General features: G+C 42.6%; 1 protein-coding gene across 1 annotated transcript in view; it reads left to right on the top strand.

Annotated features, from left to right (window-relative positions):
* The window catches only part of DNAH3 (dynein axonemal heavy chain 3), a gene marked incomplete at its 5' end in the record, with an annotated part of 176,584 nt that overhangs the window by 16,304 nt on the left and 137,116 nt on the right, over positions 1-23,164 (top strand). The window contains 10 exons of the mRNA XM_044232901.1: positions 3,780-3,849; positions 4,443-4,617; positions 6,467-6,656; positions 8,400-8,595; positions 11,937-12,062; positions 13,173-13,368; positions 15,378-15,557; positions 20,480-20,616; positions 22,461-22,566; positions 22,757-22,935. Coding sequence (XP_044088836.1) covers positions 3,780-3,849; positions 4,443-4,617; positions 6,467-6,656; positions 8,400-8,595; positions 11,937-12,062; positions 13,173-13,368; positions 15,378-15,557; positions 20,480-20,616; positions 22,461-22,566; positions 22,757-22,935 — 1,555 coding nt within the window. The remainder of the gene's footprint in view (positions 1-3,779; positions 3,850-4,442; positions 4,618-6,466; positions 6,657-8,399; positions 8,596-11,936; positions 12,063-13,172; positions 13,369-15,377; positions 15,558-20,479; positions 20,617-22,460; positions 22,567-22,756; positions 22,936-23,164) is intronic.

Below are 23,164 nucleotides of genomic sequence, written 5' to 3'. Positions count from 1 at the left end.
AGGTGCCCTGTCCTGGAAGCTTTTAATCTCTCCTTCTATTTTCAATGATAGCCTAGCTGTATTTGGTATTCTTGGTTGCATGTTTTTCTCGTTTAGTGCTCTGAATATATCATGCCAGCTCTTTCTGGCCTGCCAGGTCTCTGTGGATAAGTCTGCTGCCAATTTAATATTTTTACCATTGTATGTTACAGACTTCTTTTCCCCGGGCTGCTTTCAGGATTTTCTCTTTGTCACTAAGACTTGTAAATTTTACCATTAGGTGACGGGTTGTGGACCTATTCTTATTGATTTTGAGGGGGATTCTCTGCACCTCCTGGATTTTGATGCTCGTTCCCTTTGCCATATTGGGGAAATTCTCTCCAATAATTCTCTCCAGTATGCCTTCTGCTCCCCTCTCTCTTTCTTCTTCTTCTGGAATCCCAATTATTCTAATGTTGTTTCATCTTATGGTGTCACTTATCTCTCAAATTCTCCCCTTGTGGTCCAGTAGCTGTTTGTCCCTCTTTTGCTCAGCTTCTTTATTGTCTGTCATTTGGTCTTCTATATCGCTAATTCTTTCTTCTGCCTCATTTATCCTAGCAGTGAGAGCCTCCATTTTTTATTGCACCTCATTAATAGCTCTTTTGATTTCAACTTGGTTAGATTTTAGTCTTTTATTTCTCCAGAAAGGGCTTTTATATCTCCCGAGAGGGTTTCTCTAATATCCTCCATGCCTTTTTCAAGCCTGGCTAGAACCTTGAGAATCTTCATTCTGAACTGTATATCTGACATATTACCAATGTCTGTATTGATTAGGTCCCTAGCCTTCAGTACTGCCTCTTGTTCTTTTTTTTGTGGTGAATTTTTCTGCCTTATTATTTTGGCGAGATAAGAGTATATGAAGGAGCAAGTAAAATACTAAAAGGATGGCACCAACCCCAGGAAAATATGCTTGAACCAAATCAGAAGAGATGCCAAATCTTGAGGGGGGAGAAAGGGGATAAAAAACGTTCAGAAAGGAAAAAAACAAAAAAACAAAAAAACAAAAAAACGTTCAGAAAGGAAAAAAAAGAAAGAAAGAAAGAAAAGAAACAATTAAAAAAGAAAATGAATAAAGAAAAAGTATTAAAAAGAAATATATATATATATATATATATATATATATTAGATAAACTAGTTAAACAACGTTGAAAAAGAAAAGGGTAAAAGTTAAAAAAAAATAACAGAAGAAGAGATTTTTAAAAATTGAAAAAGAAAAAAAAGTTAAATTAACTACAAAACTAAAGAATCATGGGGAGAAAGCCATGAGTTCCGTGCTTTGCTTTCTCCTGGAATTCCGCTGGTATTCCGCTGCTCTTTTGGTATTGAAACTGCACTCCTTGGTAGGTGAACTTGGTCCTGGCTGGATTTCTTGTTGATCTTCTGGGGGAGGGACCTGTCGTAGTGATTCTCAAGTGTCTTTGCCCCCGGGGGAATTGCACCGCCCTTACCAGGGGCCGGGCTGAGTGATCCGCTTGGGTTCGCTTTCGGCAGCTTTTGTTCCCTGAGCGCTTTCCGTAGAGTTCCGGAGGACGGGAATACAAATGGCGGCCTCCCGGTCTCCGGCCCAGAGGAGCCGAGAGCCCGGGGCCCCACTCCTCAGTGCACCCTCAGAGAACAGCGCCCAGTTACTCTCGTCTTCATGGCCTCTGGCCGCGCTCCAAGCTCACCAAGCCTATGACCGGTTCAAGGTAACCCCAAGCTGGGAGCTCACTCCTCGGCTCTGTCTCTGTAGCCAGCTTCCCTGTTCTAATACCTGTAAGCTCTGTGATACTCAGACACCCCCAATCCTTCTGTGACCCTGCGGGACCTGAGGCCACGCTCACCCAGCATGGGCTTCACCCCGGTTTTTCCTCTGGAGCGATGTCCCTCAGCGGAACAGACTTTTTTTTTTTTTTTTTTTTTTAAAGATTTTATTTATTTATTTGAGAGAGAGACAGTGAGAGAGAGCACGAGCGAGGAGAAGGTCAGAGAGCGAAGCAGACTCCCCATGGAGCTGGGAGCCTGATGTGGGACTCGATCCCGGGACTCCAGGATCACGCCCTGAGCCGAAGGCAGTCGTCCAACCAACTGCGCCACCCAGGCGTCCCGGAACAGACTTTTAAAAGTCCTGGTTTTGTGCTCCGTTGCTCCGTTGCTCCGTGGCTTGCTGGGATCCGGCCCCTCCCCCTGGGGTCTATCTTCCCCTCCCCTTGGATTCACTTCTCTGCCAGTCCTACCTTTCAGAAAATGGTTGATTTTCTGTTTCTAGAGTTGCTGTTCTTCTCTTAGTTCTCCTGTTGGATTTGTAGGTGTTTGCACTCTTTAGATAAGCTATCTAGCTGATCTCCTGCTAGCTAAAGTAGTCTCAGCCTGCTGCTTCTCCTCCATCTTGATTCCGACTCCTGATTTTTTTTTTTTTAATTCTTATGCCTTCATCTGTCCACTTAGGACCTCAAATTAGTATCAGACCTTGTATAGGTGATTTAGGACTCCCATTCTAAGGTGATATTTGGGTCATGTAGATGCAGTCCCTGAGCTGTGTGAAGCCCGGCCTAGTTATTATTTGGCTCTCTTGTTATCTCTGGCTGCCATATGAATTGAGTATCTCTGTGCTTTATCTGTATGGCAGTGTTGCTGTGTCTTCGTGGGTAGGGCAGTCTTGCTTCAGTCCTGGCTTTATGCTGTGAGCCTAGCACCAGTCTCCTACATCATGGAGTGTTTTTGGATTCTCTGACTCCCCCAAGTATAAAATACCTAAACTCCTCTCTGCTCTTGGACACAGAAGCCAAATTTATAACTTTTACTTCATCCTCTGTATAGTTCTGGTCCACAGAGGAAGCATCTTGTTGAATATTGTAATTTTTTTTTAATTTTTAAAGAGTCTATTATTGTTGTATTTGGAGTCAGTTGAGGAGCTCAAAGTATGAACTCAGAATACATCTAGATTAGAGGTCTTCAGTTCTCTCTGATTCTGTCAAAATGTCGATTTAATACTGTCTAACATTTCTATGTTACTTGTTAATTTGTTTAGGCTAGAGACTTAAGCAAGTGACAGTATCTAGTTAAAGTTTACTAATATAGTTTTATATCATTTACCAAATTTGTTTGTAGTTACCTTGTATTTATTGCAAATGATACTGGTTTTTTTATTTGTAATAATCATATGGTATTTCCTTTAAATATACTAAGTTTGAAAGTCTGCACCTATTTAAAGAAAAACATTAAGGAGTAATTTCCAATGTTTAGAAAACAGGGCATACAGGATTAGTGAGTGAATCAAGTGGACAGTTTTCTCTCTCTCTCTCTCTTTTTTTAAGATTTTTATTTGTTTTTCTGACAGACAGAGATCACAAGTAGGCAGAGAGGCGGACGGAGACAGAAGGGGAAGCAGGCTCTCTGCTGAGGGGGTCATTCCCAAGACCCTGGGATCATGACCTGAACCAAAGGCAGAGGTGTTAACCCACTGAGCCACCCAGGCACCCCAAGTAGGCAGTTCTTAATACTTGTCAGTTGTATACATGAATGGAAGTTATGTGTGTCCCCATTTCACAGTGGGGGAAGCCGAGGCCTGGAATGTTGAAATTACTTCTTCAGAGTCACACAGGTGTTTAGTGGTGCATGTGGGGCCAGGTAGCCCATCTCTGGCCTCATCCCACTGCACCAAGTCTACTCCCCTTAATATGCTCTGGGACTGTCCTGAGAGTCCTGTCCCTATGGGCAAAGGTGGGCCCAAGGCTACTAGCCATCCCTGATGTATTTCTTCTCCACTGTTCTAGCAGCTAACTACTCTTCAGAACCCAACAAGAAGAAAAGAAAGTTCTCCTCTAGAGGCAAAGAGGATTCCACCAGGTAAGTGTCCCTGTGGGTTTTGGGGTTTGCAGGACACCAAGCTGAACTACAGAAGCCTGTAGTCTCATTGAAACCCTGCTATGGGGGCGCGCCTGGGTGGCTCAGTGGGTTGAGCCGCTGCCTTTGGCTCAGGTCATGATCTCAGGGTCCTGGGATCAAGTCCCGCATCAGGCTCTCTGCTCGGCGGGGAGCCTGCTTCCTCCTCTCTCTCTCTCTGCCTAGCTCTCTGCCTACTTGTGATCTCTCTCTTTCAAATAAATAAAATCTTTAAAAAAAAAAAAAGAAAGAAAAGAAACCCTGCTATGTATCTTGATTTCAGAGCATTCTCAGATTCCAGGTAACACATTTTTTTTCTCATAGTGCTCTTAACCCAATTCTTTAAGGCTCTGAATAAAACTAAATTAACCAACAAGTAAAACCAATGCTAGCATCCCTGTGGGTGTTCCATGGTTAGAGGTTGTCAGTGAGGGACCCATGCTAGTAGATGACACAGAGGAGAAGGGCTTCCACTGCAGAACAACTCTTAGCAGCTTGAAGACAGTAGACCCAACACAGAGCGGAGAAGCAAGGGCTGAGCTGTGTCTACTTTTCAGGACCAAGCTGGCCTTCAATATCTCAAACTCATCACCCACAAAGAAGAAGGTGGTGACATCTTCAGCCCTTCCAGGAAGCAGGCCAATGAGTCCAGAAGAACAGATTAGTGTGATGTTACAGCGGGAAATGGAAAAAGAAAGTAAAGAAACCCAGCCATCTGATTCAGACTTAGAGGTACATTCTTGTTGCTTCCTTTCTCTCAGTTCGCTGAGTATGATTCTTGGCATCTCAGTGATTCAAAACTCGGGGAGAATAGCAGAATCACCCAGAATGATTTTAAAGCAGAATGTTTTAAAAATACCAAAGTCAAGACCCCATAACAGACTACTGAATAACAGGAGTGGTGTGTGTGTGTGTGTGTGTGTGATTTTAGTAAGTCTTAGAAACCTTTGGGTCTCTTAGAACTTATGTTGCAAAATGCTGGCCCATAAGCTAGGGTTGCCATATTTTGAAAAACAAAACAAAAAACAGGGCGCCTAGTTAAATTGGAATTTTACTTACACAATGAGTAATTTTAAAAATTATACCAAAGTACTAAATGTATAAGTATAGCTCACTTCAGCCTATATTTTATATGGCAGTTCTACCGTGGGCTGAATTTGGCCTATAGATGTGTTTTGAAAATGAGAGAAATCTCACATAAGCTGGATTTCTAACCTCTTTGGAAAAAATTAATATATTTGAAGCTTTGTAGTAGCTACTTCCTTTAGATGAAAAGTACATTTTCCAGTTTATGTGTATCTCTAGTATTCTGTATTATTTTCTTATGTCCAGCCAACTTTCAACAGTTAACTACCTGCTTGGTTCTAGATAGACTTTTGAGTTCCCAACCTATTTTAAAAGAAGAGGAACAAAACTTTAGAGCCAATACCTTATGAGTTTATAGTATGTATAATAAACCAATTTATAATAAAAATCATAGCAACTGAGTATGTGCTACTGGTAAGATTCCACACTAAACCCTCTAGATGCTGGACCCCATTCGAGACCTGGGTACTATGATGATTCCTGTTGTCCAGGTGTGGAAATTGGGGTGAGGTCTGATTAAGCAACTTGACGAAGGTTACACAGTTGATGAGAGGCATAACTAGAATTAAGACCAGCTCTGACTGACAGTAAAGTCTCTGCGACAGCATTTCTTGCACTTGGCTGAAGATAAGAATCACCTGGGGTGCTTGTTGAAAAATCCCGAACTGATTAAGGGGGTCCCATGAATCTGCATTTTAATAAGAGCCTCTCTCCCCACCCCACACGGTTCTTACAATGAGGGAAGTTTGGAAGTTTCTTCTCTCTAAGGAGCTTCTATTTAAGATCGGAGCAAGGTGAGCTCAGCCTCCTCTGACCACAGACAGTAGTCACTAAAGGTCAGACCTAATTTCCTACACTTTGTGCTTCTCATCCGTCTTAAAGTTTTGGTTTCTAGAGCTTATCAGCCATCCAGCAGCCTAGTGCCCTAAACAAACAAAACTTCCTGAAGTCACCAGGTCACACTGGCCATTTCTGTTCAGTTTGTGCATTTGTGTTGCTTTTCTAAACTCAGAAACCCACAGGCAGATTAGAAGTACCGTAAATCTCACTTGGACTTTGGGGAGTTTTCCCTCACTGGCAGCTTTAAGCCACAGGATCAAAGTGCTTTGTAGGGCACTGTTGTTGTTGAAGAGGGTGAATCACTGGGTCCATTTGAGAGCTTGTTAATCATCTTCTTAAAGTTCACCAGATAGGTTCCCTCAGTCCTGGCCTAGTACTCATTCCACTGTTCTACCTGCATAGCATTTGGCAAGTCCATCCTTATACCCCACCGAAATCTCTGGCTCTGTTTGAATACTCCAGAGTCAAGGAGAAACTTGCCCACCATCACACTGCAGTGAGTGTGTGGCAATGGGCCCAGAAAGTCCAACATCAGCGAGCGAAGGGTGAGGATAGGTGCTGTGTGAACGGGCCCCTTGGAGGCTGACAGGTGTGGGCAGGTGGGCACCGTTAACCAATCACAGTCATTGTATTTCCGGTGGTTTGTTTATGGAAGAGGTACTATTACTATGTGACCAATGGCATCCGAAAAGACATGATTGCCCCCGAGGAGGATGAAGTGATGCATCAGATTTCAAAGCTGATTCCTAACACACTGCTGACAAGTCCCTCGCTGGAGCCCCTGATGATCAGCCTAGTGAAGGAGAAGGAAAATGACTACTACAGTAGCCTCATGAAAAGCATTGGTAAGCCTGGGGGTAAATGGGGCAAGGGGCTCCTTTGCGGAGGACACCATCTTTCTCTCACCATCAGTCCACCCTGGTTCCTCTGAAAATGCCAAAAATATCCTTTTTCTTCAGATGATTTCCCCCATATCATTCAGGTCAACACCAGCACTTCCTGCCCTTTGATGTGCATCCACATAACTTGGGGATCTTGCGATTCTGATGAGACAGATCTGGGGTAGGGCCTGAGAGCCTGCATTTCTAACAAGCTCCCAGGATCTGTGGATACTGCTCACCCCGGGGTAGCACTAGGAATAACAAGGATCTACTCGAGTTTTAAGATCTAGCTCAAGACCTGCCTCTTAAGTACTTTTCTCTCTCTGCAGCCCTCAGGGGTCCCTCCATCGCTCTGCATGCACAGGACTTCCTGTCTCTGCTTTCAACTCACCCTGCTTTCGAATATCTCCTGGGCCATTATTTCTCTTCTATTATGTAACACTGGTATTGTCTTTTCGTTTCTTGCGGGTCTTGGCTCCCTTATCAGACTGTCAGTTCTCTGATGGTGAAGGACATGTTACTGATCCTAGCTCCCCTTCATCCTTCAAGCTGCATCTTGTACACGCAGGAGGTCACTGGGAAATATTTAAAGATGGTGAGGAATGTGAGAAATATATTAAAGACGTGTGGTGATCATATGAGTTCCTCGCCTTCCTATTTTATCTGGACAGCAGCTGTCTATACCAGGCAGCCTAGTTATTTTAGATTTCCTAATTAACTTCCTAATGCTGTCAGTGCAATGGCCTCTTGTCTACACTAGGATAGAACCAAACTCATACGGATAAACATGGATAGTCCTTCAAATTCCAGCTTTAGCCTACTTCTGCAATCTTATCACCTTGAACTCTACCACTTTTGTCTGATATTTCTGCCCCCAAATAACTCCCAGCACCTTGAGCATGTTTTACAGAAGTCCTAGAACTGCACTTCATTACATGCTGTTTCTCTTGACTCCTGTGCTCTTCCCTTCTTATCCTATCTCCAAATTCCTTCTCATTCTTCCCAGTCCAGCTCAAATGTCACTCCCTCTGTGAAGCTTTTCTCATCTTTCTTTCCTTAGTGTGTGAAATAGTTGGTCTCTAAGTTTCCTTTTTTTTTTAAGGTTATTCATTTTAGAGAGGGAGGGGTAGAAAGAGTGATCGTGAATGCGGGAGGGAGGGGCAGAGGAAGAAGGAGAGAGAAACCCCCTGAGCAGACTTCTTGCTTAGCACAGAGCCCAACACAGGGCTTGATCCCACCACCCCGGGGTCAGACCTGAGCTGAAACCAAGAGTCGGATGTTTAACTGGACTGTGCCACCCAAGGCACCCCTAAATTTCCATTTCTAAGTATCTGGTGTCATCTGTTGCATTGAATTTTTTGTGTGACTGCTTAGGTGTGAGAAGTCAATTAATGATTAATGAGGCATCAGCAAATACTAGTTCATTGTCATACATGATGCTAGATATCCAAATAGAGCTCAACCCCGGTTTCTAAGCCTCAGACTGTGAAGTTTCACGCCTCCTTCCCCCCGAAACATCTTCAGAAAGAAAACAAACCAACAGAGTGGCGCTTCCCCAATTTGGTTATGCCCAAGGGATTATCAACATAATGGATATTATCAGTGTGAATGGTCAGAGGCTCATTTACATTCCACGCTGCAGCTTAGAGCATGGGGTGTTCAAGGTCCCTACTTACTAACAAAGTGTTTGCTCTGTTGGTTCTATAGTTGATTACATCCTCATGGACCCAACAGAGAGAAAAAGACTCTTCATCAAGAACATTCCCCGCATGTTTCCTCAAAGAGTGATCCGGGCCCCTGTGCCCTGGCACCACGTCTACAGGAATGCCAAGAAGTGGAACGAGGAGCATCTGCACACGGTGAACCCCATGATGCTCAGCCTGAAAGAACTGTGGTTTAAAGAGTAAGACATTCGTCCCCTCCCTTTTCTTGCCCTTCTTGATTGTTTGCCCACAAAGACAGTATCTTAAGCTGGGCACAGTGGGGGTAGCCTTCCCCTTGAAGGGAAATGGCGAACATCCTAGACCCAAAGTGCGTGGAAACTCTAAGTGACAGCTCTCCACGCAGTGAAGTGACCCTGCTTTGTGTTCCTGTGACACCCCGACGTCGCTAAGCCCTGGCGTGTACTGGTGAAGTAGCAGTCTTGGAGCCAGCCTGCTTGGGGCCAGATCTTAGCCCAGCTGCTTCCTAGGTAACATTGGGGTGTTACATCATCTGTCTGTGTCTTGCTTTCTTTACCCCTAAATTTGGGATAATAAGAGTTCCTGCTTCATAGGGTTGGTAGGAGGAATAAAAACTTAAAATAAATAAAAATAAATAAAAAACTTAATGCATTCTAAGTACTTAGAACAGTGCCCAGCAAACTGTAAGTACCCATTAAGTGTGAATGAGCCATTACCTCCATGAGGACATGTATCGCACTGAATTACAATCGTGTGTGTGCCAGTTTGACTCTCTCTAGCTTCCAAGACATATGGAGGATTGGGTCTTATTCCTTAGGTAACTCAGTGCCAGCCCAGGGATGGCAAGCAGGGGTCTTGGTTATGTTCATCAATGACTAAATTGGCCACAGCAAGTGAAGGAGTTCAGAGAATATAGGAGCCGCTTTTTTCCCTCCTTCACTTTTTCTAAATTGAGATATAATCCACACACCATAAAATTTGCCCTTCTGAAGTGCACAGGACCATTGTTTTTAGTGCACTCCCATATTTGTCCAACTCTGACCACTCTGTCCTTCAAAAATATTTTCATCATCCCAAAAAGAAATGCAGTATCCATTAGCAGTCCCCCATTCCCAACCCTTCTTCCTTCCCTGGCAAACATTAATCTGTTTTCTGTCTCTACAGATTTAACCTATTCCAGACACTTCTTATAAATGGAATCACACAATATGTGATCTTTCGTGTCTGGCTGCTTTTTACTTAGCACATGTTTTCCAGGTTCATCTGACATTGAATGATGTATCAGTATTTCATTCCATTCTTCAGCTGAATATTACCCCACTGCATGGCTGCCCCATGTTTAGTTTATCCATTCATCAGCTGCAGAGAAAGACTGTCTTGGGTGGGGGTGGGGGTCCGTTAAGGGAGGTGTAAATCCTGGTGGGAGAATGAGGCCACCAGAGTTCACTGAAAGGTCAGGCTGATGACATGATGAGTTGCCACCATCTGAGTTTTTATTAGAAAAACTGGAGGCAAATATGCTTACTTAATTTTGATTGACCTTACCGGTAACTCAGATATTTTATTTTGGGACATCTCTGTAGCTTCGAATGTGTTTAGTCTTAAGGGAGACCTGTTACTTGGAGAACTCACTTGTTTATCACATTCTTAGCTGTCCCTATATTTCCAAAGACAATTGAGGGGGAGGTCAAGCTGGCATGGAGCCCACCAATGGTAAGAAATAAGCACATTCCCTTCTTTGGACTGAATTTAGTTTTCTAAGTGATTGGAGGTGTCAGGGCACTGAAAAAAAAAATTCACTTTCTAATGAGGCAGAAGTGTTTAAGGTAACAATTTATAGAATGGGCTCCCAAACTACACTGCATAGGTTCTGGTTCTTGCTTTGTCAGTAACAGATGGTGTGATTTGGGGGAAGCTAATCTCTCTAAGCCACCATCTATTTATATGTAAAATGGGAATAATAATAATACACACCTCATGTGTTTTGTTTGATGAGTTGTTTAGAACAGCTTTGGCATATAGTAATTGTTCAATAAATGAAGGTACTGCTTTAACTATAAGCATGTTTATGACCTCAAAAAATAACCTGGAAATTAACAAAAAAAGATGAGTCTTAGGGATGGTAAAATTTGCCAGATACTCACTGCCAAGGAGATGTACAGCTGCATTTAATTTGTCATGTAGTAAAGATGGCAAATTATTGAATCTATAGCTTCTGAGAAGAAAGGATCCTTACTACTTGCTTTTAGGGGTTCCCTAAAGATTATACAGGCAAAAAAGTGAAAGTGAACCAAAATCATTTAGAAGATTTTTGTCAGTTGAACAACAACAACAAAAAAAAAAAAATGAGAAAGATTTGTTAAGGAAATGATACAGACAGCTTTTCTCTGTGACCTGCATGATTTAATTTAAAAAATTCTAAGAAGTCACCTAGTGACCAGTGAAAGGTAAGGGGCTTGGGGGCCAGAATGAGAGTTGTGGTCTGAAGAGCCACTGTAGGATGTTCGTTAAGGATTGAATTCAAGATAAGTAACATAATTACCACATGGTAACAAGGGCCATACTTGGTTTGGATATCAAATGTGTGGTGAGGGAGCTCTCAAGTTCTCTCCTTCCTTCCCTAACAATGCTTTGTGGCTGGCCAGACAAGATGGGGACCACGTTCACCACCTCCACCAAGAAGGAATAGAAATATAGGCTGTGGGATTTAGGAAGGATGAGGAAAAGTGCCCAAGAGGTCATTCCAGTGGATGATGAAAATGAGAAGCAAGAAATGAGATGAGTTGAGGGAGTGAACAAAGATCTAACTGGGGAAGTGAAAGACAGTGATGATTTAAAAGAGTGATTTATAAATGGATGGAATAGATGTCAGGAAGAGGTATGTGGCCCTCTGAGCTGAAAGACACCTCTGGGAACATGGTAAAGGACAACACATCCATTGATCTGAAAAAAATAGAAGAGCCTCATAAGAGAAGGTGCAGGGAGTTTCATGTGTTCATTCCGCAGATACCTATTGTGTGCCTGCATTGTGTAAGGTGCTGTGTCAAGGGATAATGTGTGTGTCTTGGTGAACCTGCCAATCAAGGGTAGGTCTTTAGGGGGGTTTGTGTTTGTTTAGACCAAAGCAGTCCTCCAAGTTGCTTGAGTAGCTCACCTGGGACCACACTGAAGATTAGAGAAACCCCCCTTGATCATGAAGGTGTTGCTTCTATTGACCTATCTTCTCCGTCCTCACTGTTAAAGAACGTTGATTAGTCCATTTGATATTCCAGTTCCCAGCCAGGCAAATTCCAGGTTGGTTCCAAAGCAGTCCCCAGATAGGTTACCCAGAGCAGAACACACAGGAAGGCTCAGCAAACACCAGCTGAGTTGGCTCATCTATCTACCCTTCGCAAGGTTCCTCTGGACTTTCTCCTCCCTCCTCAGACTTTCAGATTTCTCAGTTATAATTAGTGTTACTCTCCTTGAAAAAAATAAAGATATATGCCCTTTGAACTTAACCTACGAAATTCATTTTTAAGTGTCTTCTCAGCCCAGGACGTTTCTCCCTCTCTTTTGGCAGATTTAGAGACCTCAGGTTTGTTCGAACAGCAGAAATACTGGCAGGAAAACTGCCTCTGCAGCCTCATGAATATCAGGATGTGATCCAGAAACACTGCATGGAAGCGCGCCAAATTCTTCTCAACAAGTCAGTATCTGGCCCCAGAATGGGACTGCATCACAGTATCATAAACTCTGTGGAGAGAAAACTAGTTCCCTGCCGGTCTTTGTGACTCCCCATGTCCACTCTTCTTCAACCCTCACTCCTGGTCTCCCTCTGCCTTTCTGAAATTCTCATTACTCTTCTCTGTTGGGGGTACCACTTCTCTTCCCTTCCTCTGAAGTCCATTAGGACTTGCTAGGTTACACAACAATGCATTTGAATGACCTGTGTTCAGGTGGCCCAGATAAACAACTACAAAGTTTGGGGGTTAGGGAGGTGACAATTCCTTTTTCTTTTGCAAATGCATGAAAGACTGTGTCCAGAGCCAGAGAAATCACCTTTATGCAAAATGATGGCAGTAATACCTACCGCAGGGTTTTTATTATCAGAGACAATGTATATGCAACTGTTGGCACATAGTAGCTGTTTGATAAATAGCCTAGTTACTGTCTTTACAACTATGGCTGCTGCTAGTACTTTTCTGGTTATTAGAGGAGTGCTTTTCTAGCAATCAGAGAGAAGATGGGATAGGATGAAAAGGCCAGTGGTTCCCACTGAGAATTAGAAACTGGGGGAGGTAAGAAGAAAGAACAAGGTGTCCATTTCTTCTTTTGCTTTTCTTATTTCTAGTCCCAACTTCTGAGCAGAAGCTGCTGTCATACTGGAGTTTCTCTTCTTAGGTTTTCTTCTTTTTCTCCTCTTTCTCTCTTTACCCCTATAAAATCTGAACAGAGGCCAGGCATTTGCTGGAGAGAGAAGTTGCATGGAACATTCCAGTTCCTTATGCCCCTTCACCACAATCTCTGATTATAGTGAAGAAATTAGAGACTTTTGGAGGAGGACACACCACCAGCATTGCTTGTATATTTGGGCATTGCCACTGGAAGAGTAGTCTCTCAATTCAGATCTTACTACTTTCTTCTCTGGAAAGGGATGTTGGCAGGTTAGATGGCCAGGGATATGAAAATACCGATTTGGAACGATGCATAGTTGGGAAGTGAGCCATCTGCCCAGTCACAGAGTGTGGGGACTGTCTGATCAGACTTCTCTGAGCTCAGAAGAGCTTGTAACTTGGGTACCCTCCTGTCTTTACAGGTGGATCCCAACCTGTGCCCAGCTTTTCATCTCACAGAAGGAGCACTGGGTCCATTTTGCTCCCAAAAGTGACTATGACTCCTCTCATAACATTGAGGAATATTTTGCTTCTGTTGCTTCCTTCATGTCACTCCAGCTGAGGGACTTGGTCATTAAGTCTCTCGAGGACCTGGTCTCCTTTTTCATGATACACAAGGTATGTAGGGGATCAGGAGTAGGCCCTTTTGCGGGGAAACAACTGAGACAATCAGAATTCCATCACGTAGGTTCTCAGCTGTGAGGGAAGGACAAAAAGTAAAAAATTTCTTGATTGCCACACACATCGGATCATTATCAGCTCATGAAAATGATTTCTGTGAATCACAGAAATCTTTCCTGAGATAATTACTACTAAATTGGCCAAGTTCTCCGGAAGTGGAGAAATTGTTAAAATTATTTAAGGAAAGATTGAGTAAAATGGAATTCATACCCCTTATAGGAGGGAAATAGTTCACTTTTTTTTTTTTTTTTAAGATTTTATTTATTTATTTGACAGAGAGAAATCACAAGTAGATGGAGAGGCAGGCAGAGAGAGAGAGGAAGGGAAGCAGGCTCCCTGCTGAGCAGAGAGCCCGATGCGGAACTCGATCCCAGGACCCTGAGATCATGACCTGAGCCGAAGGCAGCGGCCTAACCCACTGAGCCACCCAGGCGCCCAATAGTTCACTTTTTGATCCTCTCTGTTAAAGGAAGGAGTTGAAAAAGTTTTATTATAAATCTTTGGCTTGATATTTAGGGAATGTTATGTGTATTGTTGCAGATGTTGACTTTTTGTTCTTTGATCTTTGAAAGGGGCATCTCTGATAACAAAAGGCTTTGTTGACCTAATTAGTAACTTTCTTCATGAAACTCCTTCAGTGAAGTCAAAATAAAAGCTAAAAGCACCGTGTCCTGGTTTTCAAAACATCATAGCAACACCTAAACTTAGATAGCCTGAGGATTAAGGAAGATTCATTTGGATTTTATACCACGTGCACATTTTACCTTTAAAAAACAGTAATAAAAATGTAAAATTGCCTGGTTACAAAAGGTTAAATTCTAAGTATTTTTCCAAATGAAGTCAAGATGAACAACTGACCTTATGCTCAAAAAAATGTAGACACCAATGCTGCTGAATTTAGACTGTGATGTTAGCTGTCTGACAAGAACCCATCTATAGATGTCACTGTAATCATCTACTTTGCTAAGCAGAAGAGACTGAGATGTGGGAACAAATCCCACTCTAAAATTCCACACAAAGGGAAACGTAAAATCTTTGTATGTCTGAAAGAAGGGGAGATTTATGGGTATTTGATTCATGATAGCTATTCAGCAAATGTTTATCAGTCATCCTTAAACAGATCTGGAAATGTCTAACATCATTGGCTTAGACAAGTATTTTGCAAGCTGCACTATGAACAGTTTCTTTAGGCAGCGTGGTTGATGAGCGGTAACTTATATTAATAGCCTGAGAGGGAATTCTAGATCTCTCCCTGCCAATATTTCTGTTGTAGGAAGGCAGACATTTTGAGTATGTAAAATAGACTATTCACTCATTAGCAAGCTCCATTTGAGGCATTCAGATAACTATTTATACTTTTGGATTCTGTCAACAAATTTTTATTGAGTACCAACTATGGGCTAAATGCTGCCTCATATATTTTGAGGGAAGTACAGTGTTCAGACATGGATCCTGCCCTCAAGGTTAGAGTAGAGAAGATAAAATGTGTATATACACACACACGCACACACACACACACACACACACATACACACATATATATATATATATAAAATCTCTGCAAGAGAGAAAGAGAAAGTCCCATGAAGGAAGTGGAAATTTAGAAGTTAAGAAGTGAAAGAGATTGTATCTTGCTGAAGAACAGGGAGGCTTCCCCAGGGAGGGGATTTTGAGCTGAATTTTGAAGGATAGGAAGAATTTGGAAATACTAATGCAGGAATTTCTAAGCAAAGTAAGCATTCCGAATAAAAGCTTTGGGAAAGGGCAGTAGGTGAACTCAGGGCAGTAGGTGAACTAAGTATGGGCTATGCCATACTTAGCCCTTATTTGAACATGAATAGTGTGTGAGACTCTGCATTTCCTTTTCTGGTGTTTGTTTTGTACTGTGAATGCGTAAAATTCACTCCTTACCTTGTGACAGCCACCATATCTTTTGTCTCCTAAAGGCTGGGAATGATTTTGAGGAGCCTTACCAAGAGATGGAGTTCTTCATGCCTCAGCTAATCATGATCAAACTTGAAGTCAATGATCCCATTATCGTCTTTAATCCATCTTTTGATGACTGCTGGGAATTAATACACAACTCTTTCTTGGAAATTATTAAGAACTCTAGGGAGATTCCCAAGGTATAGTATCTGTAAAGTTTTCCGACGAAATAAACACAACACCAGGCTAAGTGGGTGTAAAGCAAGGTTTATTAAAGGTTCTCTCCGGTGAAGTTTCAGGGCCCAGGTGAAGGGGAGCCGAGAAAGGGAGGAGGTGGGCACCCTCGGGCGAGGTTCCGCAACTCTGGAAAGCAGAGTGGGGGAAGTCGCGCCCAAGGCAGGGAGGAGGGGGCTTTTAAGAGTCTTGGGGCAAGCTCAGGGGTCTTTTGGCAAGTTTCCCTTATTTGGATATCCCGCCTGCTCATCGGGATCCCATTGGTCCACAGGAGCCCGGGGCGGAGGGTCTCAGATTCCTGCTTGGGCCTTTGTTCTCCTGTCCGAGCTCAGGTCTTGTGGCGGGAACTTTCGCCATCTTTAGTAGCCCTTCCTGCCAGCCCAACAGTATCAACTTAATCATTTGTTTTGCTTTTACTTACTTATTGAATAAAATAAATTTTAAACAGCTGTTTGCACAAGGTATTCAGTTAGGGGAGTTTTGCTTTGGGAGATAAATACCAAAGTAAAAGGAAGTATGCCCCCCTTTGGTTTCTAAAGATTCTAAGAGCTCAAACCCCATAAAGATTTGGGCCATAAAGAAATGTCCACATATTTGAGAATTGTGCTTTTATTTTTTTATTTTATTTTTTAAAAGATTTTATTTATTTGAGAGAGAGAGAGAGAGAGTGAGTACATGACAGGGAGAGGTGCAGAGGGAGAAGCAGACTCCTTGCTGAGCAGGGAGCCCAGCATGGAGTTTGATCTCAGGACCCTGAGATCATGACCTGAGCTAAAGGCAGATGCTTAAACAACTGAGCCACCCAGGTGCTCCTACTTTTTTTTTTTTTTTTTTTAAAGATTTATTTGTTTATTTGAGAGAGAGAACGCTTGTGCACACAAGCAGGAGAAGGGCAGAGGGAGAGGGAGAAAATCTCAAATTGACTCATTATTGGCTTGGAGCCTGACATGGGCCTTGATCCCAGGACCCTGAGATCATGACCTTAGCCAAAATCAAGAGTCAGACACTTAACCAACTGAGTCACCCAGATGTCCCAAGAATTGTACTTTTAATAAGAGCATTAAGAGTGACCAAATAGAGTCCCCCCCCCACACCCCTGTCTGGCCCACCATGATCCAAATTCAAAGGAGCAGATATGTCCCAAGTCATATCCAACTTGGGTTGATTCATGATGGAACAATGCCATGAACCCACCAGAACCTTGATAAAACGATATCTAATTTAGTTCTTGACGTTCCATGTGTGTGTTTGTTTCTTTGTTTAACCACTACAGGCATCAAAGGGAAAGATTGAAGCTTACCTTCCTGGTTCAAGCCCCTTCCAGTTTCCTTCCCAGGATGGCATTGCTAATCATGTTCCAGACGCTTAGCAGACTTTTAGAGCTGGGCAGAATCACCCACATGAGTGTGACTCTTTTGTGATCTGTCTTCTGTTTCCCTCTGTGTGGTTGATGTGGCAAGACCAGTGTCTAGCCCCGCATGGGGAAGGAAACTGGGGAGTGTTTTTTTCTCTCTCTCTCCTCTCCTAATCTCCCTCCCCAGGGATTATGTGTCATGCTCAGATGCTCTTAAGTACTCTTCTCTTTGCAGTCATGTACTTAGAGGATTCTAAGAGCTCAAGATTAGAGTTGGGGGCTATAGGCCAAATGCTCCAGTTGATTTCACCAGATAACTCAAAATTTGGGGTCTCAAGCCCAACCAAGCTTGGTTAACAAGAAAACTGTGTGTGTAGAGGGGGAAGAAACAGTGGGCTACCCTCCTACCCATCCATATTCCTAGGAAGGAAATGAAAGAGAGGACCATGTAATTTGGAAGGATAAGTGTGGGGCTTGGGGACAGATTAAGTACATACAAGTCAAGTTCTCTTTCACTGCTGTTGATTAGCAGTGCTTGTGAGCAGCTGGGCTAGGAGAGCCCAGGGCTCATGTGGCTGCTCCAGCAAACACTCAGCAAGGATGGTAGTAGATTTAGTGGATTGTCATGGCAAGAAGATAACAGTCACAGGTCAAAGTGTGTACCGGGGTTGAAAACTAGACCCCGGTGAATGCCAATGGGACTTTATCAGGCTGTGAGGAAAAGCAACCCAGGCTCAATATTCTCCATCTAGAATGCCCACAGCACTGCCTCCTGCCCCAAACCCCTCACACTATTTTATCTCTGAACTGGGTATTATAACTTTAAAATAATAGCCCCTCAGGTTGAATAGCTAATAAGATCTAAGAACAACAACAGGTGGACAGTATCCCCAACCCTTGCCAGACTTGCCTTTTGTATGGTTAAATATAAATTTTGTTTTATTTAATTAATTTTTTAAGATTTTATTTATTTATTTGAGAGAGAGTAAGGGAGAGAGCACAAGTGGGAGTAAGGGCAGAGGGAGAGGGAAAGGGAGAAGCAGACATCATGCTGAGCAGGGAGCCTGATGCAGGCCTTGACACAGGACCCTGAGATCATGACCAGACCTGAAGTCAGATGCTTAACCAACTGAGCCACCCAGGCACCCCTTTATTTATTTTATTTTCTTAAGATTTTATTTTTAAGTAATCTCCACACCCAGTGTGGTGCTCAAACTTCATCCTGAGATCAGGAGTCCCATGCTCCACTAACTGTGGAGCCACTAACCATGGCAGGCAGGTGCCCCCTAAACATAAATTTTGAAAGTTGGAAAAAATGTTAACATGAGGCTTTGAAAATAACTGTTTCAAAATGCAAAGAGAAGCCTATTTATGAGAAGGATACTAAAGGGGGACGCCTGGGTGGCTCAGTTGGTTGGACGGCTGCCTTCGGCTCAGGTCATGATCCTGGAGTCCCAAGATCGAGTCCCTCATCAGGCTCCCAGCTCCACGGGGAGTCTGCTTCTCTCTCTGACCTTCTCCTCGCTCATGCTCGCTCTCACTGTCTCTCTCTCAAATAAATAAATAAAATCTTTAAAAAAAAAAAAAAAAGAAGGATACTAAAGGAAACCAAAGTAAATATTAGAAAATAGTTGTCTTAGAAAAAAAAAAAAAAAGAAAAGAAACATAAATGCTATAATACTGATTGAAATGAGGAGGGGAATGAGAGGCATAAATAAAATGAGGTGGGGTGAAATAAGGAAGGGTTTTCTAAAACTAAAAATGCAATAAGGAAAATTTAAATCAGGGGCGCCTGGGTGGCTCAATGGCTTAAACATCTGTCTTCAACTCAGCTCATATTCCCAGGGTCCAGGAATTGAATCCTGCATGGGGCTCCCTCCTCAGTACAAAGCCTGCTTTTCCCTCTCAATTTGCTACTCCCCCTGCTTATGCCCTCTTCTGCTCTCTCTGTCCAATAAATAAATAAAATCTCTAAAAAAAATTTTTTAAATCCTCATTAGCAGCCATGTTAACGTATTACTTTCATAATCAGAAATACTCTCTCTCTCTCTCTCTCTCTCTCTCTCACACACACACACACACACACACACACACATTACTGTGGAAAGGGTCTCCTTGGGCCAGTGTCTCTCTTGATGGGAGAATTTTCTCACTCCAAGTGCCAGGGAAATCCCAAACTTGGGCAAGGGTGTAGGCGTAAGCTCTGAGGATGACCACAAGACCAGGAAGTCAGGGACCGGAGAGTCAGGGAGATCTGCAGATCGCAACCATGATTATCTGGAGAAGACACCACTGATCTCAGCTTAGTTTTACAGACTGCCCAATTTAAAGGGCAATAAAAGGTGTTACTTCCTCTTTCAACTGAAGACGTCTTCCAAAGAAACAATCCCTTATGCTGCCCATATGTAATCTCTTACATGGCCTAAATGTGCCAGTCATGTGTCTTTAAACCATTTCATCTGTATGCTTGACCAAGGCCAGATCCATCATCCTTTTGCTTTCAACTGCTGTCTTCAGTATGGCCACAGCCAAGAAGTTGTTCCTCCACTGACTTAAAAACTTTTGGATTGTCCAAAGAAGGAACACAGACTATTTGCATTAGCCTTTCCCCCTTTCTAAATCAGTGCATTCCTATCTGCTGTATGTAATGGCTGTCACCAAGTAGAGCTCTCTGACAGTCTTTTCTGGGACCAATCACTGTTAGCTTTCTTAGAGGGGAGGGCACCAGATCCCCAGCAGGGACTAGGCCATCTTCATGAGTCATGCAAGTGAGAACATTTCTCAGGGACACACACATGCCATGAAGAAGTTAGAGAACTTGAATTATCAGAAAAGATACTGTTCTAGCTTCAAGACCATAAAGCCATGGATTTTTTTTCCCCCCCGAGCTGAGAAGCATCTAGTATCTCTCCTTTTCCTCAGATGAGAAAATGGAAGTTCAGAGAGGAGAAGTAGTTTAGCTAAGTTTGCATGGTTAGATAGTGGCAGAATCAGGATTAGAACTCATGTCTCTAGTAGTTTTTCATTAGGACAAGCTGATGTGGGCAGGGGACAGGGAGCATCGCTATCATATTCATTCAGTCACATAGTGTTTATTAAGCACTTACTATGTGCCAAGCACTTGTTGAACCCTTCACAATACTGACAAAGTGAGATAGGATCCAGGCCTTCATGGTATTTAATCCCATGACAAACGCAGAGAAGCTCATTACACATTATTTAATTATGATTGTGCTGAGTGGAAAAAGTTCAGAATGTGAACCTTAAGCAGGGAAACCTAACATCCTAACTGGACGCACAGGGTGATTCTTCATGGGCCGGAGACTTGCAAGGATGAGGAAAAGATGAGTAACCCAAATCCAGGGAGAAGAAAGTAGAGGGTGGCTCTGGCATTATCCAAGAGGAAAAAGAGTGAAACAGTATCTGGTGTCCCGAAAAATGTGTCTGCTGCAAAAGGTTTTACATTTTGGTGCCATTCCCTTCTTGTGTCTCGTGGATGTCCTGTGACAATCAGAGGTGGTTTCTGTTCTTTAGGTGGAATCTATCCTGTTCCCAGAGCTGAAAGGCTATAACTTGATTCTTGGAACTGTGAACACTGAAGAAAAACTAGTTTCTGATTTTGTGGATCAAACCTTTGAGGTGTATCAGAAAAACCAAGTTGGCCCCCACAAGTAAGTTGGTTTACTTGTAACTTAGCCATTTTCATATTGGTTTGCTTGTCATCAAATACATGGTCACTATTCCCACACATCAGAAACACATTCATAGTAATAATAGCCAATGCTTACAACAGTATTACTGCTTATCCCCATTTTACAGATGAGGAAGCTTTCCCAATATTACACTGAAAATAAATAGGAGAGCCAGAATTCAAATTCAATTTACAGGTCCACCTCCATTATCTGAAAGCTATGAGGCCAGAGAGGTTTTGGCCTTTAGAAATTTCTGGATTTTAGAAAAGTAACATAATGATTATATTTTATACAATGATGCAGCCTCAGTGGGATCTCAGGAAGCATCCCTTAATGAAACATGTTGATACTTCTATAGTGAAAAATATGAATATTCCCCCAAGTAGCCTCACGTTGGTTTAGACCAGCTTTTGCCATCCAATAAAATTTTGAAGCAGCTTTCTGTTTTTAGAGGTTTTTTGATTTAGGAATTAAAGGAAGGGGATTGAAGACAAGTTATCTGAATGCTCTTTAATCATCGTACTATAAAATGTCTCACAGTTGCTCATGTGAGCAGTCCCTAGTTTAGGGGCTCGTATAATACAGCTTCCAAAAGGAGACACTTTGAGAATGAAGAGGGCTTTATTAACAATTGCTTTGGGACAACAAGTGTAAATCTGGGCTCTCCCAGTCAAACCAGAATACTTGGCTCTTGACTGTGGCTCTGTCAACATTTTAGACCAGAAAACTCTGAACTGTGAGGAGCTGTTGTGCCATGGTAGGATGTTTAGCAGAATCCCTGACCTATACCCATAGGTATAGGTATAGCCAGCAGGATCCCCCTGTGGTCATTACAACCAAAATCATCCCCAGACATGGCCAAATGTCCCCTGAGTGGTCAGATCACCCCCAGTTAAGAACTACTTCTGGTCTGAAAATCATAGAGTCAATTTGGAATCTCTGTCGTTATGAATTTGATTTGGAGACATCTATCTGAAAGCTGTTTGCCCTGTTCTTGGAGTCTAACACACAGTTTTTTTTTGTTTGTTTGTTTTGGACTGACTGGTCCTCATATTATCTCAGCTTTAGACTCTCTGAAGTATTGGCCAACTCCTGGGCCCAACAAAACTAATTCTGCTTACTCCATTACCATCTTTATTTTATTTCACTATTATTTTATTTTATTTCCTATTATTTTTATTATTTTAAATAGGCTCCATGCCCAGCGTGGAGCTTGAACTCATGACCACAAGATCGAGAGTCACATGGTCCACTGACCAAGCCAGCCAGGCGCCCCTAATTCAAACTTAAAGTCACAGCATCCCAAAAACAACCTCCAATTTGAGAGAAATCTGTGCAGCCATTTTTGTGTGATCTTTTAAGAGAGGAAAACTTAATTTTACCCAATAGATTTTAGTTTTGTTCCAAATTTTCATCTTAAAATTTAGACATAGAATTTTAGAGCTGAACGAAGGGATAGGAACCAATGTTTATTACATATTTACTATATATCAGGCATCGTACTAGATGCTTTATATGCACATTATTATAGGTAAGCCTTAAAACAATACTACGAGGTGTCATCATTTTCACTTAAAACTAAAGACACTGATTTTTGGAAAAGAGAAATATCTTTCTAAGTTCATGCAGCTAGGAAGTGGCAAAATTGGAATTTGAAGCCAACGGTTTGAATTCCCAGTTCACTACACTTTTTGCCACATTCTGTTTCCCTTTCCTGGCTTGGGCTAATTTTTATGATCTTATGTCTTCATTTGCCACTCTTTGTAATCTGACTTGGTGACCCGTATTTGCATGTCTGATGTTATGCTCTTCGATTATGGCAGATACTTAAATGTCTACAAAAAGTATGATGACTTATTGGATAACATGGCAGAACAAAACATCACTGCGTTCCTGAAAGAAAACCATGAAATTGAGGATTTTGTGGTGGTAGGACATATCATTTGATATTTTATATCTTGGTGACACGTGCTGCACACAATCCAAGACATAGTCAGTGTGTTTGTTAGTATACATGTTGTGCTCAGCATTGGACTAGGTTGGCGGGTGGGGGGGTGCTGGGGTCAGGTGCACAGAGGCTAAAGGCAAATCAAGCTACCAACTGTGCTCCTTTCTACAGAGGATCCGTAGCATAAAAAGGCGGAGAAACGAAATTGCATCCATGCACATTACCGTGCCTTTGGCCATGTTCTGCCTTGACACCATGAGCCTAAATTATGACCTCTGTGAGCGAGCCCAAAATCTTAAAGACCGTCTGATCCAATTCCAAGTGGACGTAAACCGGAACATGAATACCAGGTACTGTTACTGTGGACAGAGAGACAACAACATGGGGTGTGAACGGGACAATGAAAATGTGGCCAGAACTTGCACCTCCTAGCCATGACCAGACAGAACTTCTGGCTCAAGTTATTTCTGCCCCAGAGTGAGGGTGGCAGGGAATTCAGGTTCAGGCTAGAAGGTGAACATGGGGCTTGGAGCAGGCAGGTGGGAGGCCTCCTGCAGCTGTCCATCTCTGATCCCTCAG

This window comes from Neovison vison, chromosome 14 (assembly GCF_020171115.1).
Source record: "Neovison vison isolate M4711 chromosome 14, ASM_NN_V1, whole genome shotgun sequence".
NCBI classification, from domain to species: Eukaryota; Metazoa; Chordata; class Mammalia; order Carnivora; family Mustelidae; genus Neogale; species Neogale vison.
Note: the sequence above shows the minus strand (reverse complement) of the source record. Positions and strands in the feature narration are given on the sequence as shown.